General features: G+C 42.8%; 1 protein-coding gene across 4 annotated transcripts in view; it reads right to left on the bottom strand.

Annotated features, from left to right (window-relative positions):
• Positions 1–1,560: 1,560 nt before the first annotated feature.
• The window catches only part of XRCC6 (X-ray repair cross complementing 6), a 29,509-nt gene continuing 6,390 nt past the window's right edge, over positions 1,561–24,679 (bottom strand). For 2 of the 4 annotated variants that reach the window (XM_032646462.1, XM_032646463.1), the window contains exons 3-12: positions 22,347–22,485; positions 21,838–22,092; positions 21,106–21,289; positions 16,846–17,032; positions 14,854–15,022; positions 13,971–14,132; positions 11,072–11,201; positions 9,791–9,891; positions 5,852–5,965; positions 1,561–1,987 (exon numbers count right to left, since the gene is read on the bottom strand). In XM_032646462.1, coding sequence (XP_032502353.1) covers positions 1,791–1,987; positions 5,852–5,965; positions 9,791–9,891; positions 11,072–11,201; positions 13,971–14,132; positions 14,854–15,022; positions 16,846–17,032; positions 21,106–21,289; positions 21,838–22,092; positions 22,347–22,485 — 1,638 coding nt within the window. In that variant the 3' untranslated portion in view covers positions 1,561–1,790. The remainder of the gene's footprint in view (positions 1,988–5,851; positions 5,966–9,790; positions 9,892–11,071; positions 11,202–13,970; positions 14,133–14,853; positions 15,023–16,845; positions 17,033–21,105; positions 21,290–21,837; positions 22,093–22,346; positions 22,486–24,679) is intronic. The other 2 variants (XM_032646461.1, XM_032646460.1) reach the window with 1 other exon arrangement.

Below are 24,679 nucleotides of genomic sequence, written 5' to 3' on the forward strand. Positions count from 1 at the left end.
TTTACGTGTTTTCTCATTTATTTTCCATATTCCACGTTATTATTATTATAAATATGATGAAACTGAGGCTTGAAAATGCCAGGTAAATTGCCGGTGGTCACTTGTACGTATGTGATGGAACCAAGATGCAAATTTACTAAATCTGACTTGTGAGTTTACAAAAGCCCAACCAGATTATGTCTGGACATGATGTTTCTCTCCTGGGGAGCTCAAGAGCAGAGAAGGCAAACATTATTAATTTACAGAGAAACTCAGATCACACAGTTGCTCTTTATCACAGACCTCAGTGGTTATTTTTCTAACATTCATATTACTGGTGCTTTGTTGGACCCTTGAACTCTTTCCTTCTCTCCATTTTGTAAATAGGAGAACAGAGGAGAAGGAGCCTAGACTTGGGTAAGGTCCTGCAGGAGTGCACAGAGAAGCCTGGGACTCACTAGGTTTCCTCCTCACTAGCCAAGAAATCCAGGCTTGAAAACAAAGGCCCAGCAGTGGTACTCATTCTTACCTTCCTACTTATGGTGACTAGCCTGATTCTAATCATTTAACGGGGATGGTCTTATTTCTCAACAACAAGAATGAATACGTACTATATTAAATGGTTTTGCATTATTTTGCTGTATCCTCAAAGGCATCTCTTCTAATTGAAGAATTATTTTCCCTCTCCCCCAGATAAGGAAAGAAATCCAAACAAGAACATAACATCTCCTTTCCAAACAAAAACAAGCAAAAAGAAGTTAAAAAAAAAAAACTTACAAATAATCAGAGCAAAGAATCCAAAACTGAAAAATCTCTTCCAAGACTAATCTGACCCCTCCAACACTCACGTCATGAGATGCTCATTCTAGTTTTGAAAGACACAGGACCTACAAGCCATCCTCAGAAGATAAAAACCCTTCCATCTCCTTCCTTCTCTCAGGCTAATTCTTCAAAAGCAATAGCTGCAGAAAGAGCAGGAAAGGGGCAGGGAGGATAGAGGGATGGGAAGGGGAAGAAAACAAAGAGAGACACTCCCCTCCTCTTCCTCTTTTCCTGACACTAGGACCCTTCCTTTTTCCCTTCTCCCATCGAACCTCTCTGTATCTTCTTGAACTTCCTACAGCACCCCTGAAAATAACAGGAATAACTCATTTCACTTACACTGCAACCCAAACTCTCAGGGCAACAGAAAATGTGTATCTCTTCTTCATATACTTGAATGTCACATTAAAAAAATACAACATGGGGGGGGTTGCCATTTACTCATGAAGCAAGTGGTACCAGAATTAGAAATGTTGCCTCCTTATTACTTCTGAAATCTGATCTTTAGATCTTCATATGACACATTTAAAGGAAAACAGGTGGGAGGACAGAGGATCAGGAGAATATAACCTTACTAGGGCTTGTCATTCCTAAACTATGTTCACCTGTCCTTAATTGGCACACTCTTCCCTACCCTCATTGATATTTATTTTGTTTCCATTGTGATGAAATGCGTTCCCAGTGGGAGAGAAAATTAAGCTAACAGCCAATGGCATCTTTGGATGCAAAGCAGACACATCTTTCTCTTTTACACTATAGAACAATATATAGTACAAAGTTAGGGCTCTTTATTCAGACAGTAGAGTAAGGCACAGCAAAGTGAGATGGCAACGCTGTCTCCATGACAACAGAAAGTCTCATAAACAAAGTCCTTGGCTTCTGTCAGCCAGACTCTTCCTGGCTCAGGAGAAACATGTTTTAACTTGATAAAAACAAAACCAGGCCACCTGGCTGCAATGTGGAAGGATAACTGGCTGTATGGTCTCTGGTCAGGCCTTCTGGAAGCGCTTGGTGAGCGCATCCAGCAGCTCCTGCTTCTTTGTCCCGCTCTTCAGCCCGTACACCCTGCAGGCTTCCTTCAGTGTGGGCACAGTGAGCTTACCCAGTGTGCCCTTGCTGACGTGGGCCTTCAGCTCCTCTTCAGATAACTCCACCTTGGGCCTTTTGCTTCCAGAATCTTCATCACCTGGGGAAACAGGTCAGATGGGAGTGATTGGAAATGCTACCAGTGGGATCCCAGCTATACTGCACAGGGGCCCTCATATGATCTGGGCTACAGTTAACCATCTTCCATGAAGCTGTGATGCCTACCTAGAACACCATGGAGAAGACAGGTGTCTTGATAAGGCAGTTAAACACAAAAAAATGTATTTTGTGTTTAATTTTCAGTTAAACACAAAAAAATGTATCATGTCTAGGAGGGAGTTAAAAGTAGTGAATCCTATCAGTTTACCCGAAACTGCTGATCACGCTGGGTGAGCAAGTCATTCCTTCCTTCCTTTCTTCATTCGAAAAGCATTTATACTTTCAAACTATACTACAAAGCTACAGTGATCAAAATAGTATGATATTGGCCCCCAAACAAGACACATAGGTCAATGAAACAGATGGAGAGCCCAGAAATGAACCCACACTTATATGGGTAATAAATCTATGACAAAGGAAGCAAGAATATACAATGGGAAAAAGACAGCCTCTTCAATAAATGGTGTTGGGAAAACTGGACAGCTACGTGCAAAAGAATCAAACTTTCTCAGACCATATTTTAAAAAAACCTCAAAATAGATTAAAGGTTTTTTAAAGATTAAAAAATAGATTAAAGATTAAATGTAAGACCTGAAACCATAAAACTTCTAGACGAAAACACAGGCGTATGCACTCTGATACTAGTCTTAGCAATATTTTTTTGGATACGTCTCCTCAGGCAAGGGAAACAAAAGAAAAAATAAACAAATGGGACTATATAAAACTAAAATGCTTTCACACAGCAAAGGAAACTATCAACAAACAAAAAGGTTGCCTACTGAATGGAAGAAAATATTTGCAAATGACATATCAGACAAGAGATTAGTATCTGAAACATGCAAAGAACATATACAACTCAACATCAAAAAAACAAACAACCCAATTGAAAATGGGCAGAGGACCCGAAAGGCCATTTTTCCAAAGAAGACAATACAGATGGCCAACAGGCACATGAAAAGATGCTCAACATCACTAATCATCAGGGAAATGCAAATCAAAACCACAGTGAGATATCCTTACACCTGTCAGAATGGCTATTATCAAAAAGACAACAAATAACAAGAGTGGAGAAAAGGGAACCCTCATGTACCATTGGTGGTAATGTAAATTGGTTAATGGAAAATAGTATGGAGATTCCTCAAAAATTAAAAACAAAACTACCATACAAGCCAGCAATTCCACTTCTGGATATTAATTTGAAGAAATACAAAACACTAATTAAAAAGATACATGCACCCCTATGTTCACTGCAGCATTATTTACAACAGCCAAGATATGGATGCAGCCTAAGTGCCCATAAATAGATGAATGGATAAAGAAAATGTGGTACACATATATGCAATGGAATATTAGCCATATGAAAGAATGAAATCTCGCTATTTGTGACAACACAGATGGAGCCTAGAGTGCATTATACTAAGTGAAATAAGTCCGACAGAGAACTGCAAAAACTATATGATTTCACTTATATGTGGAATCTACAAGACAAAACAAATGAAAAAACATAACCAAACAGAAACAGAGTCATAGATACAGAGAACAAATAGGTGGTTGCCAGGGCGGGCTGAGGGGAGGAGAGAAATAGGTGAGGAAGATTAAGAAGTATAAGCTTTCTTCGGTTACAAAATAAATGAGTCACAGGAATGAAATGTAAACTGTGGGGAATATAGTTAATAATTATGTAACATCTTTGTTTGGTGACACATGACAACTAGACTTAACGTAGTGATCATTTTGAAATGTATAGCAATATTGAATCACTATGCTACGTACCAGAAACTAACATTGTGTTGGAGGTCAATAATACTTCACAAACAAACAAACAAACAAACTCATTGAAAAAGGGATCAGATTTGTGGTTACCAGAAGTGGGGAGTAGGGGCAAGGAGAACTCGGTGAAGGCAGTCAAAAGGTACAAACTTCCACTTACAGAATAAAGAAGTACTAGGGATGGAATGTACAACGTGATAAAGATAATGAACACTACTGTATGTTACATATGAAAATTGTTAGGAGAGTAAATCCTAAGAGTTCTCATCACAAGGAAAAAAATTTTTTTTTTCTATTTCTTTAATGTTGTATCTACATGAGATGCTGGATGTTCACTAAACCTAACGTGGTCATCTTTTCATGATATATGTGAGTCAAATCATTATGTTGTAGGGACTTCCCTGATGGCGCAGTGGTTAAGAATCCGCCTGCCAATGCAGGGGACATGGGTTCGATCCTTGGTCCAGGAAGATCCCACATGCCGCGGGGCAACTAAGCCCATGCGCCACAACTATTGAGCCCACATGCCACAACTACTGAAGCCCACACGCCTAGAGTCCATGCTCCACAACAAGAGAAGCCACCGCAACGAGAAGCCCGTGCACAGCAATGAAAACTAGCCCCTGCTCGCTGCAACTAGAGAAAGCCCGTGCAGCAACAAAGACCCAATGCAGCCAAAAATTTAAAAAATAAATAAATTTATTTTTAAGAAAACCATTATGTTGTACACCTTAAACTTATACAATGGTGTATGTCAATTATATATCAATAAAACTGGAAACAAAACAAAACAAAAAGCATTTACAGAGCACCTTGTCAGTACCAAGGCGCCATGCTAGGTGATAAGAACATGCAGGCTGAGTGAGATAAACAAATATATAGATCACACTCACGCAGGTGTGAAAAGTTATGACAGCACACAGGGCACTGGAGGAATCACTTCTGATGCAAAAGGGAGAAAGCGCAATGACCACAAACCTAACCTCTCATAGCTCCACTTCCTCATGGGTCTCGGGGGCAAGCAAGGCCCAAATTCGGCTTTACTTGAGCAAAGATAGCTAAAAGGATTACAACCTAAGACAGAATTATTCCCGAATGCTGAGGAATTCACAACGTGCTGTCCTGAAAAATGTGAGAGTCGCGGTAAAGACATTTTGTTTGGGTCCAGCAGTAAGAAAAAGGACAGTCTAGTAGGAAAAATGGTTAAAGCCCCAAACTGGGAGTTCACAGGAAAAAAAAGTCCAGTAAAACTACATCTTACTCATAACTGAAGAACTGCAAATCAAAACAGAATACATTTTCCCTCTATTATTTTTTTGTGAATATATAATTTTTAAAGTATATAAAGTCTACAATTGGTGAGAGTGTAGGGAAACACACCAATCCCTTCTTGGATAGGGTATAAACTGTATCACCTTTTCAGAGGCAAACTGGCAATTCTTATCAGAATTTAAACGCCTACACCTTGACCCAGCAATTCTACTGCTAAGAATTTATGCTGTGTAACTGCTCACACCAGTATGCAATGGTGGTTCCTGTTCACTGCAGTATATCTATCCATCAGTAAAGGTCTGGTTGGATAAATTGTGTATATCTATCCAATGAAGTACCCTGTAGCCTTATTTTTTTTTTTAAGTAGGTAGATATGTGAGTGTAGATATAAATACCTGCCCAACATATATAGCTGAGTAACAAAATAAACTAGAAAACAATGTGAATATTGTTTCATTTGTGCTGAAATATGTTGTGTTTGTAAATATGTAGGTTTGTATAGCAATTTCTGAAAGGACGTTATCCTCTGTGATAGGACTATAAAGGCAACTTTAAAAAATAACCCACTGGGAATTCCCTGGCGGTCCAGTGGTTAGGACTCCATGAGTTCACTGCTGAGGGCCTGGGTTCAATCCCTGGTCAGTGAATTAAGATCCTGCAAGCCGCACGCGTGGCAAAAAAAAAAAAAAAAAAAAACAAAGCAAAGCAAAAAAAACCAAAAAACCCCCAAAAACCCATTGAACGTCCACACCCAGCTCCTTACCTTGTTTTCGCTTGGGAACTTTTTCCTCAGGATTGTAATCTGGCGGGTAGACAAGTTCCTTAAACTCATCCACCAGGGAGCCCAGTCTTTTGTCCATTACTTCAACCTTGGGCACTAGAAAATAAAAACACAAGAGTGGCCTGTGAAGTCACAAGCCCTGGCTTCCTGTCCAGTCCAACTCTACTGGGACCGGAGGAGAAAATACTTAATTACTGAGATGGGGGAGGGTCCACAAGGCAGCTGAGCTGGCCATGAATACATTTGCTCGAAGTCTAACATTTACCAAGTAGCTTTTAACAATTGTACTTAATGAGCACTTTTGACAACCAGGCACTCTCCTAAATGCTTTAAACTTATTATTTTTATTTAATCCTCCTAACAATCTCTGGGGTAGGTAAACCTGTCTTCCCGTTTTACAGAGGTGGAAATCAGAGACGTTAAATGACTTTCCTGAAGTCAAACAGCTGAGAAGCGGTAGAGTTGAGAACCGGGCTAGACCCTGTGGATTCAAACAAGAGTCTGTACCCTCAGGGCTTACAGTCCACGCGCCATAAGGAGGTGGTAAAAACACCAATGCAATAGAGCTGCACAGTGCCATGAAGAAAGGGACCATACAGGGCACGCTGGAACACAGGAGGGGTCAGGAAGGACTCTGTGCAGCACAGTCTCGCAAGCTGAGTGTCCTTCCTCTGGTAGATACTAGTCTAAGCAGAAGGCACAGGGGTGAGAGACAGCCAGTGACACACAGCTTGCAGGCAGGGTGTGAGATGGGCAGGCCCAGCAAGCAGGCTAGAAAGACAAGCATGGCGAGGTCATGGAAGCCTCAAATGCCTGCCCAGGAAGTAGGCCTATCCTCAAAGCAGTGGGGAACCTTTGAAGGTCTACGAGCAGGGGAGCGACGTGATCAGACGGACGTTTTAGATCACCCTGCCTGCCAGCTGTGTAGAGTATGAATTGACGGAAGGTGAGACAGAAGGCTGAAGCGGTGCGTGTGAGTGGGGCGGCCGGGGGCTGCGGGGTGGCAATGGGACTGTAACTTGAGAAGTGACAGCACTGGCAGGACATATGGATGGAATAAGAGGTGTGGGGGTGAGCGGGGGTTGGAGGTGAGTGGTTGGGGTGGCAGGAACATTCCCCAAGGCAAATGCAATAGGCAAAGGAAGCTCTGGGGGAAAGATAATATTTTTATTTCCTTTCTTACAACTGTATAGCTTGTAGAGCTTTTGCTGAGAGCTGGGTCACATCAAGGGCAGGCGTGATGAGACGAATGTCTCATCTCCTCATGTGACCACGTTTGCCAAGTACAGAGGGGAGCTCCTGCCCTGTGGTGTATGTACCTACAAGACGGCAGAACGTCACCGTCAAACTGCGCTCCCGCCGTGTCAGAAGCCCCATGTTCCAGGTTACAGGAATCTCTACTAGAGCTTTGGTTCTCAACCTGGGGACTTTTAAAGAGTACTGATGCCCAGGAGATTCTTATTTAATTGGTCTGGGGTGAGGCCTAAAGAGCCAGATTTTTTTTTAAGTCCCCCAGATGAGTCTGCTGTATAGCTGAAGTTGAGAACCAATGTGCTAGAGGCAGTGGCGTGTCTCAGAATCACCGGGAAGGCTTGTTAAAACACATGTTGCTGGGGACTTCCCTGGCGGTCCAGTGGTTAAGACTCTGAGCTTCCAATACAGAGGGCACGGGTTCGACCCCTGGTCGGGGAATTAAGATCTCACATGCCACACGGCATGGCCAAATACAATAAAATAAAACACACGTTGCTGGGCCTCAACCTGAGTTTCAGATTCGGTCAGCTTGGGGTAGGGCTCAAAATGTGCATTTCTGACAAGTTCCCAGGAGATACCAGTGCTGCTGGTCCAGGGACCACACTTAGAACCACTGATGTAGCCTGATGAGGCCATGCAGGGACAAGTGAGAGGACAGAGAAAGATGGCGCCCAGGATCACCCAGCACACTTCCATGTTAGAGGAGAAAAAAGGGAAGCAGGTCCAGCAAAGAAGTCTTAGGGTCTCCAGAGGCATAGGAGAAAAACCAAAACAGTATGGTGTGACAAAGCCAAAAGAAGAAAGAAAACAATTTTGAGTCTTTGATAAGGTATTTATTAAAAGAAAGCCTTATGGCTTCCCTGGTGGCACAGTGGTTGAGAGTCCGCCTGCCAATGCAGGGGACACGGGTTCGTGTCCCGGTCCTGGAAGATCCCACGTGCCGCAGAGCGGTTGGGCCTGTGAGCCGTGGCCGCTGAGCCTGTGCATCTGGAGCCTGTGCTCCGCAACGGGAGAGGCCACAACAGTGAGAGGCCCGCATACCGAAAAAAAAAAAAAAGAAAGCCTTATTGTGTCACAGAGAAGCAGACACATTTGATTAGAAGTGAGCGAGGGATGTGAAAGAACAAAGAGTCAAAGGGGTCACATGTTTGAGCAGGAGGATACCCAGGGCCTTCAACAGATGTCACCTGGGCAGCTGGAAGCTTTGGCCAGAGCTTAGAGGAAAGGACAGGGCTGGAGATACAGGTTTGGGGGTTGTGGGCATGAGGTCATACTTGAGGCTATGGGAGTGGATAACATAACCAACAGGAAGGAGAGAAGAAAGGGCTAAAGACAGGAACCTGAGACATTTAGCTTACAGGAAACACTACAGCAGCCAAAATTGTTTTTGAAAAATAGAAGTAGAAAGAGAAAACAAGACTTTCTCCCAAAAAGTATAGGGCCAGAAGAGAGAATGCAAGAGGCTGGGGCGCTAGTAAGTAGAGCACAAGGCTGTGGAATAAAGGAGAACAACTGTGTTCTGAGCACCTTCCCGAGTGTCAGGGCGTATATTTTGTTAACACCGTGTAAGGACAGATCATTATCCCCATTTTACCAATAAGGAAACTGGGCTTCAGTGAGATTAAGTATTGTTCCAAGGCCACGCAATTTAATAGGTGCCAGAGAGCTGGGATTCAAATCTACCTACATCGGGTGTTTCCAAAGCCTGTGTCCCTAGCCATCTTGCTAGAGACTAGGCAATTGACTTCCTGATCTGCCTAAAGGCCACAAAGGAAGAGATGGGCTGCCTCACTCAAGGGTTCTTCTTCTGCCAGGCCCAGCTGACAGTCACCACCATGACACACGTCCAACAACTCATGCTTTTAATGCTGGCGCTAGCATGAAAGAGATCAATAATAACCGGGAAGCTAAGCAGGCCGAACTAACTCTTCTGATCTTTTCAACCTCTGTCAAGAGTCTTTATTAAATCCAATCTGTTTTCCAGTGGGTATTTACTTACATTGCTAAACTTCATGCATCCTCTTATGAAGTACATGAGAGAACCACAATCCAGAAAGGGACCAGCAGGGAGCTCAGAACACCTCAGCCTGGGAGGCCAGGCAAATGTCCTCCATGCTGGGTAATGAGGTTCATTTTCTCAGGGCAGAGCACGCCGTCTGATGGAGCAGCAGTAAGGTAAGCATAGTGGTTCAGAGCAAGGGCTCTGGGCCAGACTCACTGGATTCTGCGCCGACAGCCACCACTTACTACTTAGTGCCAATCACTCCCTTCCCTGCAAACTAGGGACAGTAACAGAACCTACCTCATAGTCACGCAGAATAAATGAGTCAACACACAGGACAACAAGGCCTGGCACACAGTAAGCACTCAATAAATGTTGCAGATTTTTGTTTTAAACTTTTACCAACATGTAGTCATGGATGGTCTACTTCAGAGGCAGGTCTCAGAAGCCTGGCACTTCCTCCTCCTCTTACTGCAGAATCGGCCAAACCCGTTCCCAGGCAATCTAAGCTGGTCTAGGAAACCTCTCAGGCAGAGATGATCTGGACCACAAGGTTGTGTACTTAGAGGGTGCTAGGAAATGCATCCATATTACTGGTCCAGAGTAAAATCGACACGAAAGCCTCCCACGAAAAGAATTTCTCAACTCAGTCACGGCCCCCTTACGTGTCAGATCCACGGCTTGTTCGGGCTCCATCAAATCCAAAGCCAAGGCCTCCATGTTCCTAAAGTGCTGCTGCAGCACTGGGTTCTCAAAGCTGTCACTTCTGTTAAAACATTAACAGTGACATGAATGAGTTAAAAAATAAAAATTTAAACATTTAAAAAATAAAATAATGAAGTTAAAAACTCAGCTGAGACAGTGAAGGCCCAAGGTCAGCTGAGAAATACACCCCAGGTAAAACAGTTGGGCATCTTATCTCTTGAATCAACTTCTCTCTTTCCAATTTTCAGTTTATTGTCCAATGCTAGGGATCCAGAAGCAAATTTTAAAGCAAAACAATACCTGCCCACCTGTCTGTCACTGGAAGCTGTGGACAGAGACAGAAACAGAGGAGGCAGGGCCAGAGGAGGTAAGTACAGAGAAAACACAACAGAGGGATGGTGGGAGGTGAGGAGACAACGAACCTGAGTATTCTTTCTTCCCATACTCGATAGAACATGAAAGTAAAAACAGAAAGAATCTAGAGGCATACAGTCCTACACTTGAATCCTGGCTCCAGTTCCTTCTAGGTGGGTGAGTCTCGGCAAGCTGCCTCACTCCTCTAAGCCTCAGTTTCTTTACCTGTAAAATGGGCACCAAAACTTTCAGGGTTCTCATGAAGAATAAATGAGACACTATTGGAGTTGTATCTAGAACAGTGCATGGCACATGGTAGAACCTTAACAATGCTTCCATTTGCCCAACAAAGGACTACACCAGGAGGTTTCCTTTGGAGAAAGAAGGTCACTTTGCCCACAGGTAGGAAGAGTTAGGGAAGTAGCCCAGAGACAAAAGACGAAATGTGAAAAAAATTACGTTTGGTGTCACCTTATGCAGGTTCTGGGAGATGGTCTATGTGCATTATATAATCATTTTTTCAACCCCATGACAATTTACACTGGATTTACTTGCTCTTACTCACCATGTGACAACAAACAATCAAGGAGAAGGCCAACCAAGAATCTTCTCCTTACTGCTGCTTTGCGGAGCTTGTTCAACTAACCAGCCTGGCTTTCTAAGCACAACACAGCAGGTCAACCAGCTGTGAACCCGTAGCACAATTCCAGAGCCTTCAATAAAAGAACTTCCACTCTCCCTATAGCTTCTAAAGACTAATTATCTATCAGTTAATGGAAAAGGATACAATCACATTCTCTTGGTTTATGCTTAACTCAAATCTCCAGTACGATCTTCAACTCAGGAGGCAGTTCCAGAAGAAAGCCTGTGAATGACCCATCACTCACCTGTACTTGAAGTGGAGCTTCTGAACAATAGCCTTCATCTTGTCTATCTGCTCTGGGTTTGCCATGACTTTTTCAGTAAAGGGCACCTTCCGTTTGTCATCAGCATAGGGCAAGAAGACGAGCTGGAAGCCTGAAGAAGAAAGAAAAATACATTTTCGGAGATTTAACTCAACGAAAGGTTTCAGTCACTGAGCTATCGTTTTAATTCCTTTTTTACAAAAACTAATCTATTTTATTTTTGGCTGCATTGGGTCTTAGTTGAGGCAAGCAGGATCTTTGTTGCAGCACGGTGGGCTTCTCTCTCATTGTGGCGCACGGGCTCAGTAGTTGCGGCACACAGGCTTAGTTGCTCTGCAGCAAGTGGGATCTTAGTTCCCAGACCAGGGCTCGAACCGGTGTCCTCTGCATCGGCAGGCAGAGTCTTAACCGCTGTGCCACCAGGGAAGTCTCCTGAGCTGTTGTTTTTTTCTCAGCTCCAATTCACCCTTCTGCGTGCTGTGCTGCTAGAGCTGAGACCCTGCAAATCCCATTTCTCCTTTACCAGCTGATTCCTGTTAGCATCTGCCTAGCAGACTCCCTTTGGAGTCTCCAGAGGGGGACCTGAAAGGAGACTTCTTCCTTCCTTCTCAGGTACTTCCTGTTCCTGCCAGTGTCGCCCCAGCCAGCTTCCAGCCACCAGCTTTTTCCATACACCCAGAACCAGGTGGACAGTGCCCCTCCCTGGAGGGCTACATCCAACTCTGTCGGCCCCTCCTCCGAGCTTCAACCTCTCCCCTTTGCTCCCCAGTCCCCACCATGTGCTAGAAGGGAAGAGGTAACGGTTACCAGCCTGACCCTGTCCAGTTGCTGACGGGCGCTAGAAAGACTGAAAAATCTAGAGACTGGAACCCACTGCTGCTGCCAGGTGAAGAGCCCTTGCTGGCAATGCCAACAGCACTGAACAAGAGGAAGTCTCTTAGCTCTCCACGGCCCTAATGTCTCCCTCTAGCACCCACTATTGACAGAGCATCACCGAGAGCCCGCTGGCAAAGGAGGAATGGGGCTTGGAGAGCCTCTGCTTCATCAGCACAGAGCTGAGAGACAAAGCGTCAGAACTGACACAAAAGGTGTTCCTGAGCATTCACATGACCAGGGTTGGAAATATAACACATTCAAAGACTTACTTTATAATTTTTATTAGCATGGCTAAAGAGGAAGGATGGGACTCCCTGGTGGCGCAGTGGTTAAGAATCAGCCCACCAATGCAGGGGACATGGGTTCGAGCCCTGGTCCGGGAAGATCCCACATGCTGCAGAGCAACTAAGCCCATGCGCCACAACTACTGAGCCTGCGCTCTAGAGCCCACGCGCCACAACTACTGAAGCCCGCGTGCCTAGAGTCCATGCTCTGCAACAAGAGAAGCCACCGCAGTGAGAAGCCCATGTACCGCAACGAAGAGTAGCCCCCGCTCACCACAACTAGAGAAAGCCCATGCGCAGCAACAAAGACCCAACACAGCCATAAATAAATAAATATTTTTTAAAAAGAAGGATGACTAGTAGTCATCTGTTGGCTGCTTTGTGCTAGGCACTTATCTGTTTATTAACTTATTTCAAATGTGAAGTGACCTTGAGAGAAAGGTGTTCCAGAATTCTCATCTTTGCAGATAAGGAACATAAACAGAAAGGTTAAATTATTTGCCCAAGGGCTTCCCTGGTGGTGCAGTGGTTGAGAGTCCACCTGCCGATGCAGGGGACACGGGTTCGTGCCCCGGTCCGGGAAGATCCCACATGCTACGGAGCGGCTGGGGCCGTGAGCCATGGCCGCTGAGCCTGCGCGTCTGGAGCCTGTGCTCCACAACAGGAGAGGCCACAAAAAAAAAAAAAAAAAAATTATTTGCCCAAGTTGGCCAACTAACAGGGGGCAGAGAAGGGTCTAAAACAAAAGAAAGTGAGCTTTCAGACACATAAGTGTAAGACAAAGTCAAGTGTGACTTCAAAGCCCACGGTCATGGGACTTCCCTGGCATCGCAGTGGATAGGACTCCGCACTCTCAATGCAGGGGGTCTGGGTTCCATCTCTGGTCAGGGAACTAGATCCCACATGCGTGCTGCAACTAAGAGTTCGCATGCTGCAACTAAGGAGCAGGTGAGGCACAACTAAGGCGCCCTGGAGCCGCAACTAAGGAGCCCTGGAGCCGCAACTAAGGAGCCCTAGAGCCACAACAAAGGAGCCCACCTGCTGCAACTAAGACTCGGTGCAACCAAATAAATAAATAAATATTAAAAAAAAAAAAAAGGGGCTTCCCTGGTGGCGCAGTGGTTCACAGTCCGCCTGCCGATGCAGGGGACATGGGTTCGTGTCCCGGTCCAGGAAGATCCCACATGCCGCAGAGGGGCTAGGCCCGTGAGCCACGGCTGTTGAGCCTATGCGTCTGGAGCCTGTGCTCCGCAACGGGAGAGGCCACAACAGTGAGAGGCCCACATACCGCAAAAAAAAAAAAAAAAAAAAAAAAAAAAAACCCACAGTCATTCCATGATACCTCACTGCTTTGGTGTACACAAGAGATAAACCAACCATTAAATATTACAAGGGTACCAAACAATGGTTTTTAGTAAAGAATGTGTCAGCAGTGAGACCGCATGAACTTATGCCAGTAACCTGCAAACAGTCCCTATGAAGTCAATTTTCAACCCTGGCTGCAGAGCTGCCTTGTACAGTTGTATATGCTGTGCACTGCACAACCATATTTGACAGACTTACCTGGCTGTTCATCAAATTCACCTGTGCAATCTTATAAACACACATTTCCCAGGCCCCACTCCTGGAGACTCTGGTTCAGCAGGTCTGAGTTGGTATCCCAGGAATGACTCCAAGGCTAAGCAAGGTTCAGAAGCACTGAAATTATCTCTTTCACATACCTGGGGGAGTCACCTGAATTTTCTGGTCATCCAGCTCCTCTTCCTGTGGCATCAAGGCCACAAAACAAGGGGGGACATTCTGGCGGGGTGTGTATCTGCACACTGCCATGACCTCCTTCTCCAGACACTTGGTGAGTAGAGCACTGAATAGGGTTGAGCTCCCTGGAAAACAAACATCCCAGGGATCTATATCCTAAAGATGTCTCCTCCTTTCTTAGCCCACATTATAAACCTACAGTTTCTCTCACATTTTTCAAAAGCATTTATGATACTTTGATAGCTCAGGGGTGATGGACCCAGAGGTGAGGGTAAAGTGAGGGTAGCAAAGGCATAGAAAGGAAGAGAAAGGAAAGGGCACCTCAAATACTCCATTTAGGGGTGTGAATTATTACTGTCAGTTCACTTTTACTATCATTAGGCTAATGACATAAGCCCTAGTTGCTAATGAAAACCAGTCAGGTCAGATCCGGGAGGTTCATTAGCTATAGCACAGAGGAATATAGGTCTGGACAGCACAAATAAACCCAATGGCGAAGTTCATATCATCCTTAATCGCAACACTAGGGAAGAAGCCAGGTTTGTTTTTCCCAAACTCTTTATCTGATGCCTCAAAGAAAGAATTTCATAGCAACTAAGTTTTAAATATGCTAATTCCATATCCCCTCCTGGATATTCACAATGCTATCAGTATATTATAGTTCCTAAAGAAATCTCTTTAACTTTGTTTAGTCCCACGTTTCCAAAATTTATTTGAGTGTGAAACACTTTCAAAACACCCAGTAACACATCCTATATAGTTTCCAGCAGCAGCCATTTAGGAATGCTGCTCGGTAAATTGCCTTCTGCGTTGCTTATTCGTTTATCCTTGGTTTATGCCCCTTACCATTTATCAGGGACTCCTCGGGGTACACGAACAGGGAGGGCCTCAGGTAATGGTGCTTCTTCAGCATTATCAAGGGCTTGAAACCGATGAGAATCAAACCTGGTTCATCAAACCGTTTAAGCTCTTCTGTTTCCTCTTTCTCTAATACAATCTGACGACTCCCATAGGTCTATAGAAGGGGAACAACGAGGGCCACATAGCGAGGATACACAGAGATGCGAAATGGTTGCCATATGACACTAGCAAGTTAAAATCAGCTTTCTTCTAAGGAGCAGGAAGAGGGCTCATCAGAGGCATCTTCCTCCTATCAACAGCAATTGACATGTATTGAGTGCCAGCCAGGCACTTTACTTTTGCCACCCAGTTTATCATCTGTAACAATCCTAGGCAGTAAATGTTAAAAACTCTGTTTTACAGATGAGTGAACTGAGGCTCTATAGTTAGTAACTTGCTCCAGAGTATACAACCGAATTGGGCTTTGAACTGTACCACATCTGTCTAGTGCTAAAAGCCATGTTCTTCAGGCATTTGTTCCTTCCCTCATTTAATGTGTACTAAACCCTCAGCATCATCCCTGACACACAAAGGATGCTCAAACCTTACCTACTTATTGAGAGGACCTACGTCAGGTATTGTGCTAGGTCTCAGTGTAGGAGGCTCACACACACACACACATACACACATACTACTTCCAAACTTTTAACATTTGCATTTTGATCCTAAATATGCGATTAGTAACAGAACTTAGTAAAGGTCAAATTTGGGCTTTATAAACAAAAACAGAGCCCTTAAGACTTTTTGTAGGCACAGTTAATCAAGAAAGAAGCTTAGTAACCGGAAGAGCTACTGCCTATGAATAAACCAACGTGGAAAACTAGCTACTTCCAAAATGGAAGGAGAAATTTCTTGTCGTCTTCTCCTCCTGAAAAGTAGGGCAAGACACTCTGGCCTGAAATTTGTGCTCCAAAAGACATCTCGAGGGTTGAATCAAAATAATATTTAATTTTAGTCACTTAGTTGATCCTTCTAGGTCCTGAACTTAGGCAAAATCACTCTCCCACGTTTTGCGTAACTAAAAAGGAAGGATGACTCACTTGATTTTAATTTCAGATATCAAATCTTTCTATAGGGAACTACATTCAATATCCTGAGATAAACCATATGGAAAAGAATATTTTAAAATGTATATATATATGTATAACAGAATCACTTTGCTGTACAGCAGAAATTAACAGAACTTTGTAAATCAACTGTACTTCAATTAAAAAAATCCTTCTATAGATTGAACAAAGGTGAGAGGATGAGGAGAGATAATGTTCTGCATCCTTAGTCTGTCTTTCAGATTAAGAAAGGCATGAGGGGGGGCTTCCCTGGTGGTGCAGTGGTTGAGAGTCCGCCTGCCAATGCAGGGGACACGGGTTCGTGCCCGGGTCCGGGAGGATCCCACATGCTGCGGGACCCGTAAGCCATGGCCGCTGAGCCTGCGCGTCCGGAGCCTGTGCTCCGCAGCGGGAGAGGCCACAATGGTGAGAGGCCCACGTACCGCAAAAAAAAAAAAAAAAAGGCATGAAGGTATCATTTCAAGGCACAGGAAAAAGTGGTTAGTTTGGCAAAGAAAAAAAAATCTCTCCCTAAAACGAGGGCACTTCACACCTAACACACTTTCTTTCCCTAGCTCATCTCCCTAGTTAACTATAAAACAATTTCTGCCACTGTACTGGAATTAGACTGTTAAGACTCAGAGTAGCATGTGCTGGCTGATCAAGGGCTGAAGTTTTCACTGACACCTCTTCCAAATACTGGCTCTAACTTTCTAGCTCCCAAGGTATTACTGATCTAGATGCCATATTCCAAAGGGTAATGACAACAACTTTCTAGCTTGGCTAGAAAGATGCGCACATGAAAGTTATTTAACTAGTTAGGCTGATCATGTCTCCCCCTCCCTGTTAACTCTTCAACAGGACAAAATTCAGTAAGAAGGCAGAGACCTACCTGGGACCTCTTGGTGTCGCTAGGCAAAAGCAAACTGCCTGTATTTACATTAAATGTCCGGGTCTTGGTTTTCACTGGTTCATTTGTTTCCCGATAAAGCCTCACTGGAGAAGGTTTGAGAGCCTTCTGGACCATATTATAAATGCCAACAGTGAGCGCTACATCTTTGTTGAGCTTAAGCTTCAACCTGAAGAAGAGAAAAAATTTTTAATTTGGACAGAAAGAGTATATTTTCCTATCTAAAATTCATTCATGGCACCCAAGCCCTGATTTGTTTTATTCTCTCCAATAACCTAAGCTTTTCGAATACAAATATAAAGCTTTTTAATAATACAATGGAGTTTGCTGTAATACATCTCAGCGTCTATGTTGCACAATCTTAGTCTCAGAATGTACTGTTAACTCCTTAAAATAATGATAAAGAATGTACCGTACTAAAAATAATGATTTTTTAAATAGAGCCTAGCAATTTATTAAATCACTTTACAGTTATTCTCTCATTTAATCATCATAATAATCCTATAAGTACTATATTATCTGCTGCTTCTGCTTGTCTACTATACCTTCCCTCTTATTTTAACAATGAAACCCCAATTTTTCTTAGGGAACCACCCTTGCCCCACTGCAGTTTTAGGAAAATGTTCATCCAGGTGATATGCTTTACCCTGACCAAGAGATAGGCACATCTGGCCCAGGCTCAAGCCATCAGACTTATTCTCCTGAGAATCTGGGTCTTAAACAGTGACCAAGAAAGGACACGGTTGGAGGGGATGCTTGCTGACAGTGGTACCCCAAAGACACTGTCAATAATTCTTATTTTCTAGATTCCTGGTGCCACCCTGGTTCCTATACTACCCAGTTTTAATATGCTGAAATTAGTCAAGAGTCAGTTTCTGTTACTTGCTACCCAATAACCTTATTGTTGTCATTTTTACAGATGAAAACACTGAGGCTCAGGAATGTTACCTAACTTGCCCAAAGACATACAACTAACGAAAACTGGTATTCAAATTCACGTATGTCTGATTCAAAGCTCAGGTACTTTTCCTTTATAACATTTTGCTCCAGAGTATTTATATCAACATCTTAAGCACAAATAGGACCTCTTGAAAATGTGTTCTATAATAAAGACAACATGCAAAAATATTTCCAATACAATACTGTGGGGAAAAAAGGGAGAACAGAAAACTAACCTATGCTACACATTCTCTTCAAGCACACATGGAACATTCTCTAGGACAGACCATATACTGAGACACAAGACAAGTCTAAATGCATCTAAAAAAATTGAAATTGGAAATTCCCTGGTGGTCCAGTGGTTAGAACTCTGCACTTCCACTGCAGGGGACACAGGTCAATCCCTGGTCAGGGAACTAAGATCTCACATGCTGTGCAGTGCAGCCAAAAAGAAAAAAAGAAAAAGGATTGCTATCATACAAAATATGTTCTTTACCCAAAATGGAACTAAGTTAGAGATCCACAACAGAGAGAAATCTGGGAAAACCTCAAATATTTGGAAAGTAAACAATACAATTCTAAATAACCCAGGAGGTCAAAGGAGAAATCACACGGGAAATTTAAAATGGTTTTGAACTGAATGAAAGTGAAAATACAACATATCAAAAGGTATAGGATGCAGCTAAATCAGTGCTCAGAGGGAAATTTATAGCTTTAAAACCTTTATCCCAAAAGAAGAAAAGTCTTAAATTAATAACCCAATCTTCACTGTTTAGCAGTATTTACTTTAAAGAAGAGAACATGTTTAAACAAGTTATAGCTAGTTCAAAGGTATATTGGTTCACACAGTAGAAAGAACATTGGTTTGGGACAGAGCCCTGACTAGAAATTTTAGGTTCCTGGAGCAAGCACCTGGTAGGTATGGTACAATTTGGTAATGTATGATGTGCCCCAGAGATGAGTGTTAGTAACAGATGGGCATTAGTAATAACACCACCCATTTGATGGCTTCCTACTTTAAATCATTCCAGCTTACTAGGTGTTAAACACAGTTGTTTAAAGGCTGCTGAAGGAGAGCTGACAATAAATGTAACCAATTTAAAAACTGCACAATCTGCAAAAGTAATTTTTTAAAATTGTTGTGCCCTCTAAATTTTAGTATCCTGGGAAAAAGCACTGGTCAATGTGGTCTACTCTGGCCTCAGGCTTCAAGTGACCTTGGTTCTATTTCTGAACCAAAAGAGCCAATCGGTTAGTCCCCCCACCCCATATTAAATGTTCACATCTATAAACTAAGGTACCTTTCGACCTTGAAAATGTCATAACTCTAAGTTAAGACAGAATTATAGTATAACATCATGTGGTTTATGTCATACCAAGGAAAGGAAAATGTGAAAGCCCACAGCACAAAACAAGCTGCTTATGTTAAACTTCATCTGAAATGATTTAAGGTTAATAAATGTTACTAATGGGTAGGTTTCAACCCAACTCAAAGCACTGTTTTTATAGATTAAATGAGGTAATTATGTTAACAAAGAACTTAGGACATACGGATGAACCAGTTTGCAGGGCAGAAATAGAGACACAGGGCTTCACTGGTGGCACAGTGGTTAAGAATCTGCCTGCCGGTGCAGGGGACACGGATTCGAGCCCTGGTCCGGGAAGATCCCAAATGCCGCGGAACAACTAAGCCCGTGCGCCACAGCTACTGGGCCTGCGCTCTAGAGCCCGTGAGCCACAACTATTGGGCCCACGTGCTGCAACTACTGAAGTCTGCCCACCCTAGAGCCCATGCTCCGCAACAAGAGAAGCCACCTCAATGAGAAGCCCGCGCACCGCAATGCCCCGCACACAGCAAGAAAGACCCAACGCAGCCAAAAATAAATAAATAAATATATTAAAAAAGAGAAAGAAAGAAAGAGAGACACAGATGTAGAGAACAAATGTATGGACACCAAGGGGGGTAAAGTGGCAGGGGTGGGAGTGGTGGTGTGATGAATTGGGAGATTGGGATTGACATATATACGCTAATATGTATAAAATGGATAACTAATAAGAACCTGCAGTATAAAAAATAAATAAAATTCTAAAATTCACAAAAAAAAGAAAAAAGAACTTAGGACAGTGCCTGGCACATAATAATTATGCAATAAAATAATTCTATTATTTTATTACAGCAAGAATAAGTGTAATAATTTTCTAAGCCTTAGGCAATTAATTCTCAAACAGCTCCAATTTATTATTATTACTACCAAGTATCCTATAATGACTCTCACAAAACAGTAAGAATAGCTAACGTTTATAGCTAATAGTAAGAATAGCTAACATAATTACTATGTTATTCCATTTAATCATCACAGCAGCCCTATAAAGAGGGACCATTTTTGCTCCCATTTTAATGAGGCTCAGAGAAGTTACATGATTTACCCCAGGTCACACAGCAGAGGACTAGAATCTGAGCCAATCTGACTCTAGAACCTACTTTTAACCACCATTTGATCCCCCCTGCCACTCCCACCAATATGTGTAGATTTCCAAATTGTAGTAGTAACAATATTCCACCATTTCAGGAAGGAGAAAAGGTGACAGGGTAATTGTTTGAGGAAAAAGAAATAGTTCCTGGGAGGAAAAGGAGAACAATGACAAAACTATAACTGTAGCAATGAGCTGCTTCATGGTTTCCTTAAAATATTTAATTTCATGGGTTTTCTAGTAGAATTGTCAGTAATCTCTTGAAAACAGCTCAAAAACTACCAAGGGTCTTATTCCTCTATACTGAGGAAACTAGTCTAAAATGAAAGTCTGATGCTCTTTAGGAAGAAACACTGAGGCGGCCTTAGGATTCTAATGTCAAAGGTCTCTAAAGGAAGATAATCAAACCACCTGGTTCTTAATTGGTCTCAAGTTTATAAGAAATTAGAATAACACAATTTTAACAACAATGATAATAACTAAAATTTATTGAGTTTTTGCTCTATACCAGGTACTGTCATTATCCCCAATTTACAGAGGAGAAGAAAACAGACAATGTCCTAGTGAGTGCAACTGAGGATACCGTTAGCCGCAACTGTTTACCCCAAAGGAGTGGAGAGCTGTTTTATTTTGGAGAAACAGCATACCAGCTCTTTCTAGAGAAAGAGAAGCAAATAGCTTGTGCTATCCTGAAATAAAGCAAGTTTTTTTTTAGAGGAACAGTGAGGCAGTGGTACAGCCCAGAGTTAAGGAGCCAGGGAGGTCAAAGCCATGCACTGCTTATGATCAGTTAGGGGCCTTGTGGGCAGCTGACCCAGGCTTAGTGCCTACCTGTAGAGCACGCGCTTCCTGGTCTCCTTGGCGCGAACCTTCCTCAACAGGTCTTTGAGCTTGCTCGACTCCTCAAAGTGAACCCCTATGTCCTCATCCTCTGCTATGCTGATAATATCTCTGTAGAACAAGGATATGTCAAAGCCCCCACGTTTCCTTAGGTGCAACAAGTCAAGGAAGATACCTGGAGCGAGGATAGACAAAAGTGAGGGGAAACAATTTCCAGCAAGGGAGAATTTTTTTCAGTTAAGTTTAAATATGCTGTCAAAAGCTCCCAAAGAACTAGATTGATTATAAACATTTTCAGGACTTAGAGAAAGTGGTTAAGGGGATCAGCTGCTCTAATGACTTCAGACAACTTGTTCAAATAACCACCATTTGTGGTGGCATTAAAGTCAAGAAAAGCTCCCTCTGGTAGAGCCCTTCAGACAACGAATGGCCTGGTCATTTTCACTGGGAATATTACATTGGGGTCTCCCCCAGCTTCACTATACTGTTTCATTTTACTCTGAAGGGTGAAAAGCAACTATCTGACATCAGCTATAAAAAAGCAAAAAAAAATTAAGTGCCAAGTTAAAAGAACAGGGGGCGACTTCCCTGGAGGTCCAGTGGTTAAGACTCCTCGATTCCATTGCAGGCAGCACGGGTCCGATCCCTGGTCGGGGAACTAAGATCCCACAAGCCGCACAATGCGGCCAAAGAAATAAAATAAAAGAACAGGGGAATGCCGACCTGTGTCACGGAGATCCCCAGCTTTGGTCCTGGCCCTGCTGGCTTTGGCACTGTCATCGCCGTGGGGGTCATCTTCATTGGTGAAAAGCATGATCCTCTTATGGCTCATCTTGAACTGGACATCGCTAAAGAGGTTGGCACAGACCCACAGTACTTCACTCAGGGAGTAGTCAGATCCATGGCCAATTAGGTCTTGGAAACGTTTCTTCCCCTCCTGCCCCTTAAAGTGGTCAAGCTCTAGCACTCGTTTAGCACCTGATCAGAGACAGGGAGTCAAATGGGCAGAAAAGTCGGAACAGCGTCAGTGTTTTACAAGACTAACAGAAGCTCTTTCTCACCCAGAGCTGTTTAACCCACATAACAAAAGTCTACACCCCAGTAAGAACCCCCTTGTGCAGGAAAGCATACTCCCAGTCAAGATGTTATCTGCTTCCTTCTCCACATCCCCCTTTGTGCATGTTAGTGACCTTCTCATGTAAGGGAAAAGCTGATCTTAGAATACTACTGACCTGGATTATCCAATTCCTGCAAGACGTAAATATTTTTGAAATTCACTGAATTTTTGTCCTTCTTCGTACCATAGAACACCACTGCCAAGAGATCTCGATCACTGCTTATGATCTTACTGGTGTATACACTCCGGATACACTGAAAAAACAAACATAAAATTTCAATTAATATTTAACTACGTACCACTAAACTTAAGCTCCACAGGTGCCTGACACATAGTAGGGCACTCAATATATATTTGCTGAATTTGTACATGGCATTAGAGTAAGGTGTGACCCCTACCTTCAGGAAACTCATAATCCAGTGAGGGTGATGGTCATTTATATTATGCATAACACAAAGCAAAGTGTGGTTAAGTACACAACAGACATATAAGCAGTCCCTACAATAAGAAATCAGAGAATTCAAAACATGTAGGGCTTCCCTGGTGGCGCAGTGGTTGAGAGTCCGCCTGCCGATGCAGGGGACGCGGGTTCGTGCCCCGGTCCGGGAAGTTCCCACATGCCGCAGAGCGGCTAGGCCCGTGAGCCATTGCCGCTGAGCCTGCGCGTCCTCAGCCTGTGCTCTGCAACGGGAGAGGCCACAACAGTGAGAGGCCCATGTACCGAAAAAAAAAAAAAAAAACATGTATATACTCCGGAAGGAAACTCTGCTATAGGGAAATAAAAATCAATAAAAGCCCAGCACTAGAATCGGAAAACGTGGATTTGAGTCCCAATGATGTCACTTACTTAATTGGCTGAGTTTGAACAGGCCATTTGATCATTCCTTAAGTAGCTTTTTTTTTTTCTTAATGTGGACCATTTTTAAAGTCTTTATTGAATTTTTTACAATGTTACTTCTGTTTATGTTTTGGTTTTTTGGCCCCAAAGCATGTGAGATCTTAGCTCTCTGACCAGGGATCAAACCCATACCCCCTGCATTGGAAGGCAAAGTCTTAACCACTGGACCACCAGGGAAGTCTCTTTTCCTCAAGTAGCTTGATACCAAGAAACAAAATTTACATATATAAAATAATTACATACATAAAAGGTTTACGTGAATGTTTGTATATGTGACATTAATAAATAATGGAAAATAAATCTATACCTACTAAAAGCAACTTTTGAAATAAAATTTGCCTAATTACACAATTAAACACATCAGTATTCCAGGAAATATAAACTAAAGCCATATCTAGTAAATCAGTGTCTCATAAGTGGTCAGTCCTGGTGGCCTATAATTCTGGGGGTACTGACAAAATTAAGTTTCTGATTCTGCAAAGCTGAGGAATAAACCAACAATGGTGACCCCCCTCCATATCCTGCTTGAGACTCTACCTGGCCTTCCTCCATAGCAATTCTCTCCTTAAATGCAGAACTTATGGTATGTCTAGTCACTGACAGTTATCTTCATGGCAAGCAATCATTTCTTTTTATTTGTTTATATATTTATTTTTCTTATTTATTTATTTATTTGGCTACGCCGGGCAGGATCTTTAGTTGCGGCATGCGAGATCTTAGTTGTAGCATGCAGGATCTAGTTCCCTGACCAGGGATCAAACCTGTGCCCCCTGCAGTGGAAGTCTTAACCGCTGGACTGCCAGGGAAGTCCCAGTGAGGGCTTCTTTAGGTTCTACTATTAACCACCCCTTCCCACCCCCCACCACACACACAAACTAAAATAGAATTTTAGAAAATGTTTTTTCATTGCTCCTTATCAAATACATTACATTCATCAGTGAATGTTTCACTTATTCACTACATAATACTACAGTTGCTTCTGGGTTCTCTAGGTGTTAGCATTTCATGAACCCTTTCAAATTACATGTAGAACTGTATCTTTTTGGGGAGAGGGTATGTAGCCTTCATCACATCTTCAAAGAGGTCCATGGTCCAAAAAAGGTTAAAACAGTGCTCCTCAAAGAGTGATCTCCAAACAACATCAGCGTCACCTGGGAGCTCTGTTGGAAATGCAAATTCTTGGTCCCTCCTCTAGACCTATAGAATCAGAAATTCTGATTGCAGGGTAAGGCCCTGCAATCTGTGTCAACAGCCCTGCAGGTGATTCTGATGTAGGTTAAAGTTTGCAAACCACTGCTTTAAAGTTAAGAATTGTTTTTATTAATTCTTTTTTTAGATGCAAGATATTCTGACTTGTCAATTGCAAGAACTGTTTGTGTACAAATTAGGACATGAGAAGCTTCTATTTGGCTCCAAACTCCAGAAATATGAGAAATGAGATGTACAATAAATCCTTAAAAATTCTTCTCTATGAAGAAATACCAAACTTTTTAACTGAGGTGAAATTCACATAACAAAATTAATCTTTTTTTTGGGGGGGGGCGGTACGC

Source organism: Phocoena sinus, chromosome 10 (assembly GCF_008692025.1).
Source record: "Phocoena sinus isolate mPhoSin1 chromosome 10, mPhoSin1.pri, whole genome shotgun sequence".
NCBI classification, from domain to species: domain Eukaryota; kingdom Metazoa; phylum Chordata; class Mammalia; order Artiodactyla; family Phocoenidae; genus Phocoena; species Phocoena sinus.